The sequence below is a fragment of the Plasmodium reichenowi genome, chromosome 3 (genome assembly GCF_001601855.1).
Source record: "Plasmodium reichenowi strain SY57 chromosome 3, whole genome shotgun sequence".
Taxonomy (NCBI): domain Eukaryota; phylum Apicomplexa; class Aconoidasida; order Haemosporida; family Plasmodiidae; genus Plasmodium; species Plasmodium reichenowi.
The window spans coordinates 730,451-742,854 of NC_033648.1; the positions used below are offsets into that span (position 1 = coordinate 730,451).

At 24.1% G+C, this 12,404-nt stretch overlaps 2 protein-coding genes across 2 annotated transcripts; one reads left to right on the forward strand and one right to left on the reverse strand.

Annotated features, from left to right (window-relative positions):
• Positions 1 to 189: 189 nt before the first annotated feature.
• PRSY57_0319600 (T-complex protein 1 epsilon subunit, putative) lies at positions 190 to 1,797 on the forward strand (the record flags this gene model as incomplete). Its single annotated transcript, XM_012905820.2, has 1 exon — positions 190 to 1,797. The coding sequence occupies one exon, from the start codon at positions 190 to 192 to the stop codon at positions 1,795 to 1,797; it is 1,608 nt and encodes a 535-aa protein (XP_012761274.1).
• Positions 1,798 to 2,775: 978 nt separating this feature from the next.
• PRSY57_0319700 (oocyst capsule protein, putative) lies at positions 2,776 to 11,967 on the reverse strand (the record flags this gene model as incomplete). The annotated part of the gene is made up of 1 exon (XM_012905821.2): positions 2,776 to 11,967. One exon carries the CDS (start codon positions 11,965 to 11,967, stop codon positions 2,776 to 2,778), a length of 9,192 nt encoding a protein of 3,063 aa, XP_012761275.2.
• Positions 11,968 to 12,404: the final 437 nt, after the last annotated feature.

Sequence of the window (12,404 nt, forward strand, 5' to 3'; positions counted from 1 at the left end):
TTATTAACATATAAAAATAAAAAAAAAATTTTTATAATAATCAATATATATAAAAAAAAAAAAGAAAAAAAATTATATATATATATATATTAATATATATATTATATATATATATATATATATACATATATATATTGGTATATATTTATTGATTCATTCATTTACATTCGATATTTAATTAATTTCAAAATGAATATTGCTATTGATGAGTATGGTCAACCCTTTGTTATATTAAGGGAAGAAGAAAAGAAACGAATTAAGGGGATTGAGGCACATAAGAGTAACATATTAGCAGCTAAGGTAGTAGCTGATATATTGAAAAGTTCTATAGGTCCAAGAGGTATGGATAAAATAATAGTAAGTGAAGATAATAATGTAACTGTTACAAATGACGGGGCAACAATTTTAGAGAAAATCGATGTACAACATGAATGTGCTAAATTATTAGTAGAATTATCAAAAAGTCAAGATAATGAAATTGGAGATGGTACTACAGGAGTAGTTATTATAGCAGGTGTATTATTAGAAGAAGCTTATGCTTTAATCGATAAAGGAATACATCCTTTAAGAATAGCTGATGGATTTGAGAATGCTTGTAATATAGCATTAAAAGTTATAGAAGATATTGCTTTAACAGTAGATATTGAAGAAAATGATCATAAAATATTAAAGAAAGTAGCTAAAACATCCTTAAGTTCTAAAATAGTATCTAGTAAAAAAGATTTATTATCAAATATTGTTGTGGATGCCGTTTTATCAGTGGCAGATATGAAAAGAAAAGATGTTCGTTTTGATTTAATAAAAATAGAAGGTAAAACTGGAGGATTATTAGAAGAATCAACTTTAATAAAAGGTATTGTTTTAAATAAAGAATTATCACATTCTCAAATGATTAAAGAAGTTCGTAATGCAAAAATTGCAATTTTAACATGCCCATTTGAACCACCTAAACCCAAAATAAAACATAAATTAAATATAACTAATGTAGATGCATATAGAGATTTACAAGCTATAGAAAAGAAATATTTCTATGATATGGTAGATTCTCTTAAAAAAGCAGGAGCGAATTTTGTTATATGCCAATGGGGTTTTGACGATGAAGCAAATTATTTATTATTAAAAGAAAATATACCAGCTATCAGATGGGTTGGAGGTGTTGAAATGGAATTAATAGCTATTGCTACCGGTGGAAAAATTATACCAAGATTTGAAGATATTGATGAATCTAAATTAGGTAAAGCAGATTTAATTCGAGAAATTAGTCATGGAACTGTAAACAACCCTATGGTATATATTGAAGGATGCTCTAATACAAAAGCAATAACTATTTTATTAAGAGGAGGTAATCAAATGATGATTGAAGAATGTGAAAGAAGTGTTCATGATGCTCTCTGTTCTGTTCGTAATTTAATTAGAGATAACCGTATTTTACCAGGTGGAGGTTCAACCGAAATATATGCTGCTCTAGAAATAGAAAAAGTTGCTGATAAATGTAAAGGTATAGAACAATATGCTATCAGAGCTTTTGGTAATGCTTTATTATCTATACCTATCAACTTATGTAACAATATGGGTCTAAATAGTATTGATATCATTTCAGAAATTAAAACCAAAATTATTCAAGACAAAACAAAAAATCTAGGTATCGATTGTCTAAATTATAAAGTTGGTGATATGATTGAAAGAGGAATATTTGAAACTTTTAATTCCAAATATAACCAATTTTCTTTGGCTACACAAGTTGTTAAAATGATATTAAAAATTGACGATGTTATAGCTCCAAACGACTTCAATTAAAAATGTATGTTATACATAGATATGCACATATATGTATATATATATATATATATATATATATATATATATATATATTTATTTATTTATTTATTTATTTATTTATTTATTTATTATTTTATCATTTTTTATATACATTTGACACATAATTCTCTTACACATTGTTAAATTAAAAAAAAGAAAAACAAAAATTACCTAATTAATTATTTTTTAACACAACAATATTATATAATGCATCTTCATTATCTTTTTATTATGAACTTAAAAACTTATGAATATATGTTAATTCATTAAATAAATCTTTTATACATCATAAAAAGAAAAAGAAAAAAACCTCTTTAAGCATGAATGTAAATAAGATACATATAAATATATATATTTTTATATATATATATATATATATATATATATTGTAATGTGGATATAAATTATTACAAATAAATATCTAATATGTAGCTTAACATAATTATTTTCCCAATGAACTATTTATATAAATAAAATTTTAAATATTTTAAACCGATTAAATTTATATAATATTACAAGAATAATTGAACTTATGTATCTATATATTTTTTTTTTTTGAAAAAAATTATTTCATTTTTTTATGTGCGTTATAATTATTTATGTATTTATTTTCGAATAAAGAAATTTCTTTTTTTTTTTTTTTAAAGGTTATATATACATATATATATATATGTTTGTGTAAGTATGAATATTATGAATAAAAAAAAACAAAATAGGGGGGGGGGAAACAAAACATATTTAAATATATATATATATATATATATATATATGTATATTTATTTATTTATGTAATTTAAAAACGTTTCAAAGATATGATTATATGATTATATGATTATATGATTACATTATTATATGATTATATAATTCTATTTATTAATCGTGTAATCATAAAAATATACATATATATATATATATATATATATATATGTAATATATATTATATTTAATGTTTAATTATTAAACTAATCTCCTTCTACTTCTTAATAAATTTCTACAATTGTATTTGTTCGTAGAAGAACAGTGAGTCATTTCTACACTTCGATTTGAAGATTTCTTTGCACGATATTCAGATATTATACTACTATTTTCGTTGATAGGTGGATAATTTATTGTATTCAAAGGTAATGTTTGTTGTTCATAGGGTAATAAGATTATGTTGTTACTACTGTTGTTATCTTTTGTTACCAAAGTTCGTAACCAATTCATATTATTTATATTATAATGATTATCATTTTTGACTTTTATTTTTACTATATGTTTCATAATTGTAATGTGATATTTTCCTTTTTTAACTTTTCTATAAGATAATAAAATAATATTTTTCACCAACATTGGTTCCATTTCATTTCCATATAGATCCTTTCCAATGAAATTATTATCATCTATTACTTCAATTTCATATTCTCCTACTTCTAAATTATGAGCAACTATCTTGATTTTCTGAGATTTTTCAAAACTTTCATCTTGTTCTCCATCTAAATATTTCAAAACGATATAATAGTATTCTTCCCCTATTATCTGATCAGCAGTACTTATATCTGTTATTTCTGGATACGTATGGACATCTACATAATATCGTATTTCTTTATTATCGTCCAAGAACCATGCATTATCTATTATCGTTTTGATATAATCATTTATGATTTGTGGTCCACTTATAATAGATGGATAATAAAAACCATTCAAGACTTGTACACTATATCTTCCATTTTTTATGTTATCTAACCTTCCTTCTATTATTTTTTTGAATGAACATGATTCGCCTTTTCCATTATCCAATAAGTACACGTAAGATCTGAAAAATGTTTTCTGTTTTTTTGGCTCAACAACACGTGGTGCTGGTGCTGTTACATTTTTTATGTTTTCTTCTTTTTCTTCCATTTTCTTATAATATATATTTTTTCCTTCCAATATTGCGTACACACGTTCAATAACTATTTCATATATATCATCCGATAATTTTTTGCCACTCAATTTTATAATATCCTCTATGTCATTTTCTTTTATATCAGTTTTATCATCACTACTAAAATCGTCCAAAATATATTTTCCATCCTTCACCGTTATATAATATAATCCTGGTTTCATAAAATAATTATGCACTATAAATATTTCATCCACTTTATTCGTGCCTACATTTTCTAAATGCGTATTTGTTATTAGTATATGATATCCTATGTTGTTTTGTGCATTCTCTTTATCTAACTCTTCAAAAAAAAAAGAATTATCTCGAATAGTTATTATATCATGTATACCATAATGATTCATATCGTTTATTTTCTCTTTAGAAATTTGAAGGTAATATAAACCGTTTTGGGGCTTAGCATATAATAATTTCATTAAATCTGAAAAAAACTTTTCTTCCTCCTTTTTAAATAAATCAATACTATAATCTGAAGAAAAAGAACTTCCAACAAGCGGTTTATATACCTTACCATCTATTATTATTATAGAATATGTCGAATTAGAAAGATTTTTCTTAGACACAAAATGTATTATCTTATTATCAATAGGATTTGGTATATTTCCTTGCATTGATTTAGTTACTAAAAGATAATATCCTCTTTCATCTTTATCCGCTTTATCATATAATATATTGTCTTTTCTTTTTTCTTTTTCATTATATTTTTTGGTATCTATAATTTTTATGTAATACATTATTCCTCCGGTATGCTCTTTCTTAGGTGTACTCCATGCTTTGCTTATACAGTTTTTAAGTATTTCATCATTTTCGTGTGCTACACTATCCCTTATAGGTTGAATGATATACTCTCCTCCATTTACCATATTTATCTTATACCTTCCATTTTTTATTTTATTAACACTTTCAAATTCTATAATTTTTTTAAATTGTGACAAATCAGTTTTATCACCAGCAGTTATCTTTTCAATAATACATACATAAGACGTAGGTGGTAACAACGAATTTGAAGGTGTTAAACTACCACCTGATGATGCAATAATGTCTGTTAAACCATTTCCGATGATATTATCATATAATGCAATTTCTTTATCTAAATGTACACGTTTTTCAATTTTCAATTCATATATACCATCTTTCAGTGTACCCTTGTGAATCAAATGAGTACTGTCTTCAAGCATGCGCTTAAGAAAAGATTCTTCTAATATACATTCCCCTTCGACACACGTTCCAAAAAATTTCCCATCAATAACTTGTACATTACATGTGCTAGAACTTAAATTACCAGTTAATAAAATGTAGGAATTTCTAAATAATTCACCCGATGTGCTTCTACTCTCAGGCAGTTCACTGATATTAACTAAACAGTCCACTTTTCTAACATAACTAATTTTTGGAACAACAACTTTTTGTTCAATTTTTTGTATATTTTCATTCCTATCAATTCTTGATAAAACTTTTGGGATAGCAGGATTATGTGTATTTCTACTTATTTTTTTTTTATTATACAAATCAATAGGAAAATCTCTTTTTCTTGCATCCGTTCTTATAATCATTTTCTTATTTTCGTTATAGTCCATTCCATTGTTATCTACACGCACTACATGCATATTCGTTTCAGCGTTTATAGAGCGAATATTATCGATTATGTCTATATTCCCTAAAATATGCACATAATAATCTCCATTTAATAATGTTGCCTTCTTAAGAATATTTTTGTATATGACATCAAAGATATTACGAGTTAACAATACATCTACATTTCGGTCTATCATATATTCTGTTCCTGTAACTCTTAAAGACATTTGTCCTTCATGAATAATACATTTTGTATATACAACAAAATACAATTCTTCTTTTGGTGCATTTTCTTTACTTGGGTCAGCACATTCTATGATGAATAAAAATGGATTCCATCTCTCTTTTTTATCATCAGTTATTGGTTTTTCAACAATTTCAGGTTCTTTCTCCTTTTCAGGCAAAGCATCATCCTTATTATTATTTTTATCTACTGAAATTTGTTCATCAACCAAACTTACCACGAATTCATTATTAAATATATCCCGTATTATCACCCTTATTAACTCATAACTCTTAGAAATTTCTAAACCATACACAGTACACACCTTATGGTCTTCTTCCACCCTGTTATGATGTACTAATGACAAATCGATTGTATTGCTTTTAAATATACTTCGAATAAATGGGATGTTGATATACTCCAAATGCTTTAATTTTCTTGGATATTTATAAGACATATAATCATCAATTATATGTGTGCTTATATTATACAAATATGATTTTAAAGTAAATATCGGTTTGACGACCATATAAGGGTTTTCATGTAATATAATTGAATCTGAACATACATATATTAAATATTTAACTACACTATCGTTTTTATTACCTCCCTTATTTATGTTCTTTATAATTATGGATATCTTTTCCTCATCAACCGGTAATAAAATGTTATTATTTTTTACTTCATATACTGGCCTTACTGGCATAGGCTCAAGGATTTGACGAGTTATTTCTCCATCCTTTTCATATTGAATGAAATAATTATTAAATTCATATAAACCATTTTTCAAATATTTTACTAACACATTGTTACAAACGAAATAAACGGAATTAGGCTCCAAATTAAAATCTTTTACAAAAGAATTATCATAATTTTTACGAGGATAACAATTTAATAGTAACTGATTTTTATTATCTAAGGAATTACCTATTATACGTATATAAGAAACTTCTTCCACTGATGAAAATTTATATGGGGACAAAACAAGAATGGCACTCAAGTATTTCTCCTTCATATAATTTTGACCTTCATATAAAAATACATTATTAAAAGAAAAATGTGAATCTGGTTTTTTCTTAATATAAATCTCTTCCCTATCTATATAAGTAAAACTTGGATAATGATATGTTAAAATATTATGTGGCAATTCTAAATAACCTCTGTGTGTAAAAAAAGAATTGTTACATCCATCATTATTATAAATATAATCTTCCATATAATGTTGTACATCCCATAATTCTTTTATTAACAATTCATCATTTGATGTAGGTACATATTTTATTATATTCAAATATAAATTGGTATTAAATAACACAAAAGATTCTTTGATATTTTCCACATTATGTAACATTTCCCTATTGATATATAGTATATTGTCTTTTATGATAATCATACTATTATTTTTATTTACATCTTTTAATTCACTTATTTCTAAATAGATAGATGATTCTTTTATGGAAGATATAACTTGAGGTGGTATAGATACAAAATAATAAATTAAAATCTTCAATTCTTCTCTTGTCAATATATCAAAAAATTTCTTGTTCAACGTATAGGGTAATATATTACTTTGTAAGTCACCAAACAGATTAGCCAAATCCTCTTTTTCAAAATGACATATTTCTATGATTTCTCTAAATATCGCACCTCTATTTATACAATTATAATTATCATACCATATGTTTGAAATTAACGAATTTTTATCATTCATCAAATGTAATCGATTATTATTCAAATATAATGTGCCACAAGTATTTAAATTATATGTTCCAACAGAAGTTGCCACCTCGTGAATTATCGTTTGGACTGTGTTATATATATCTGGATGCATAATTTTTCCTCCTAATTTTATATTATATCTATTAGATATAGTACTTGCATAATTATTTACCACATGAGGAAGTACTTCACTTTTTGTAAATAAAATGTCCTTTCTTTGATTATTCTCTAAATAAGATACATAAAATGGGGAATAATGCACATTATAAGAAAATTCAGGATAATTATCACACACTTGTAAACCATTATTATAATGATTACATGTAAGCGTTTGATTATAATATGTTTCAAAAGTTCTAATTCTTTCATTGTTTGGGTGCTTATTATCTATTAATAATAATAATAAATTAAATGGATGAACAAAAAATGTTTGATATTCTACATTCAATTCTTTAACTATTTTATCTCCATTTTTAGATACAAAAATTATTTTCTCTAACATGAAAATAGAATCATTATTTAGTATATCTAAATATGTATTAAATATTATATCTGACTTTTTATCATTTACAGGTTCACCACCATGTACCAATAAAAATCTTTTCATTTCTAAAGTTTCCTTTTTATTGGATTTTCCAATAAAAGGGTATGATAAATTTCTGTATAAAAAGTATACCATATAATCCATATTATTAGTAGTATGTTCTTGTATCTTTATAATATTATCCAATAATGTTTTATTCATAGTTATAGTTACTAATATTCCATTACTATCAGCAGCAGTATAAAAATTATTTATAACATTTTCATTATAATCAATCATATCCAAATTTATACATTCCACATGTGCAGGTTCATTTGGTATCAGTTTTGACACATATCCAGATTTTGACATTATTAATTGTATTGTAAATAATATTTCATCTTCTCCATATTCACATACATCAATAGATTCAATAGGTCTTTCTAACATTTTCTGTATTATGTTATTTGCCTTAGTTATCATGTTTCTATTATCTGAAGGTATAAATATTTTATTGTCATTACTTATGTATTTATATAAAATAAAATATTTAAGGGAATTTTCTACTTCATCCACAAAATTAGAACAACAAAGAATTTTCTTTTTTATCAACAATACATCCCATTGTGACATGTGATACATCATTTCGTTGATATCATATTTTTCATTCTTATATTTGAACTCATCTATATATACGAAATATTTTATCTCAGCAAAAGGAGTTACATAATTATAATTTTTATTTGTAGAAATTGTACTTGAATTATTATTTAAAGCTGTCGCACTCAATTTATATGACGATGTTAATTCTACTATATATGCTGCCAATAATGATATCTCGTTTAATAATTCTTCAAAAGAGGTCGTGTGCCTATCAATAGATATACCAAATTTGCCTTTTAATAATTCGTGCACACTTCCTATATTTTCTCTATCTTGTTTTGGTAATTGACCTATATTACTGATAACATTAGAATCTATTAAACGTATTCCAGTTAAATCATAAAAGAATGTATAAAAGTCGTAATTATTAAACAAATAGGCTACCTTGAACATCAAAATGTAAACGTTAGAATAATATTTATTAGGATATTTCAAATTTTTATGAGCATAAAGCAAATTCTGATTATATTCATCAATACTAACATTCAATTTGTATACCTTAGTTGGCTTTAATGGAATTCCATGAGATTCATATATCCCCATTTCAACTAAATCAAAAACATCTAATGAACCTTTATCACGTTTATAAAAATTTAAATATATCTTATTCTTATTATTTCCTATGAAATATTTACCCATTTTACCCTTCAATAACACTTCTATTATCATATTTATTGCCTCACAATTTAAGGAGCCATTCACTAATATATTGAACTTGTTCATTAAATATGCATATGCACCTAAACATTCATAAGTATAAGGAGATACATTCACAAATGGATTATGACTCGAAGGCATAGATCGTGCTGATGGTATAATAGACATACTTTCATTATATCCCTCCTCTTTCTCATCATAAAAGTATATGTAATCATTCATAAATTTCATATAGACATTCTTCTTTATCTTATTATAATTTACATTAATTTGACCAAAAGGATATAATGATATATCATCATTCTTGGATGTTTGTATATGTATGATTAATTCATTGTTATATATTAACTCATTATATATTTTTATATTAAATTCTTTTAATTCTAATAATGATTCATAATCATAAAAATTATCATCATCATTTGAATGCAAATCGTACGATTCCTTATTCACAGAAGAATTAAACATTACTTTCTCGCGACTAGAATGCATCATATTATTATGCATATTTGTGTACAAACTGTTACTATAATGAGTTAATATATGTTCCTCCTTATCAGAACTAAAATTTGATGTATATACTACTTGTAACATTTCTTCATGTCTTTCGTTAAAATTGGTTAAGAAGGATAATTTTAAATTACCATGTAAATCCTTTATAGCATTTGGTACTTTCGCATTATTAATCAACACTTTAGATGTTATAAGGTGACAACGATTTATGTATTCTTTACATACCTTATCATTATAATTAATGGGGAAAAATGTATTTGGTATTATAGGTATATGAGGTATCAAAACACAATAATACGATTCAGTTATTTCAGTATGAGTTTCAACAGTTAATACTACTTCAGGATATGGATTGATACTTAACGTATGTACTCTCAATAATCTAGTATCAAATATATATGAAAATGTATACTCAGGAAAACATATAGTAGATAATCCATTATTATTCTCTATACATATTTTACTTATAGCTATATAATCGTAATTATCTTCTATTACTATTGGTTCTATGTTTGTACAATTCTCAATACAATTAATTGAAAACGATATTTTTTTTAATTCAAAATCTACAAATGTTTCTGTTCTATCACTTTTACGTCCAACTACTAGAATACTTATGATACTGTTGTTATTTACATATTTTGATACAAACTTTTTTAATGTATCGACATTTTTTCTATCTAAATGTGCATGCACATATACAGAATACGCAAATATTTCATTATAAACAAGTTCAATACTGACATCTTCAAATAAAGTTTTGTTCGTTATATGGCGTTTAATCATAATATCATCGGATAAATGAAATTCTTGATAATACAAAGTCATGTTACAATCTAATTCATATGTATAATACATTGTAGATAAGTTAGCATAACTATTACCAATTCTCATAATGTAACATTTATTTTTTAAAGAACTTTTTAATTTATTATTTATATACATACTAAATTCACGAGCTATAGATTCTAATATTAATAAACATATTTCTGATGATAATTCTCTTAATATTAATTGATTATTTACTATTTGTGCGTATACATTTGTACCATACTCTGAAATAAAATCTTTCTCTTTTTTAATCACAACATTATCGTTTAATCCAATAGTTTCTGCATTAAATTCAAAGTTCAATGAATTTAATAAGACTGCCAATTCTAATGCATATATGCCGTTATTTGGTTGATTTACATGTGTACTATGATCTGGTAAATGCAAACCAGTAGTATAATATAACATTTTTTCATTTGATATCTTATTATATTGTGCATATAATTGAAATAAAATTCTGAACATGTGCACATATTCCATTCTATTGTACATATTATTTTTATATATATATTTGGCTTTTGAAAGAATACGATTAGTATTGATTTTTACTAAACTTCCTTGAACAGTACCTCTAGGTATATAATAACTATTGTCATACATTAAGGGAAGGTTTATATTTTGATTATTTATAATCTCTATTAGTTGATCACTATCTTTTTTTCCGAATGAGATCATTATAGCATTCTTAAATTTTATATTCTCATCACTAACCTTTTTGTTCATATTTAATTTATTCATAAATTTGTCTACTAAATATACATGGTAACAATGAACATTTGATGACGTAATATCATAATGAATGTTATATTTCTCTGAATGAGTCATAATAACTCCAGAACATGGAGATACCAATTCATGATAATTTTCATATAATGTTTGATAATTTTCAATAGTACTAGAATTTATTTCAGAATGGAAAAATAAAAATTTGTTAAATAAGTTATGTCCATTAACAAATGATTTTTGAGGGTATGTTAATCTATTTTTCTTGTCACTTCTTGTTTTATGTATAATGTTATTTTCCATATTATTCAAACTTATTTCTCTTGTAAAATCAGTACACGATATGCAATGACATCCTTTTCCAATATCATAATCTTGATTATATATTAAGTCTGAAACTTCTACAATAATATCATAGTGTAATGAGGGAATATTTATAAAACGGAAATATACATCTCTGTGTTCGTTAAATTTTCCCATTAAAGTATGTACTGATATGATATCACTTTTTTCCTTTTGAACCAACATAATCTTAACACTATGTCCACTTATTCCATCTTTAACAAGGATATTATAGTCTGTAGTTTCACATATATTTTCATAATCAATTACACATGTATTCCCAAAGGAATAAATATCCAAAATGTATCTCTTTTGCTTTGGTAACAATTTGGATTTCTTTAAATTCCTTGAATTGTAATTGTTAATAGGATCTAACTGAACCTCATCAACACCAGATGAGAATACAATGCCTATAAGGCAAGCAAATAAAATATTATATATATTAAAAATATGCATTTTACATAAATTATAAATATATAAAATTAAAAAAAAAGAAAAAAAAAAATATATATATATATATATTATATATATATATTATTATATCTATATATTTATTTAAATATATAAGTATTTAATTATATCTTTAAAATCTTCTACAAAGATATAAAGTTTAGAAATAATTAAAGTCAAAATATTTAAAAAAAAATTTTTAAAAATATAAATAAATATATTATTAAAAAAAAAAATTATTAAAATAATATATGTTTTAATATTATTTTAAGTATTTTAACCTATATTAAAATATTTATTTGGGGGAATATAAGGTATATATATATAATTTTTCTTTTAAATAAAGGTTAAATAGGTGTAATTATTTGCTATTATTTTTCCAAAATAATCATTTTTTATAATATTTAGCCTTTATTTTTATAGTATTTTTAGTTTTTTTTTTT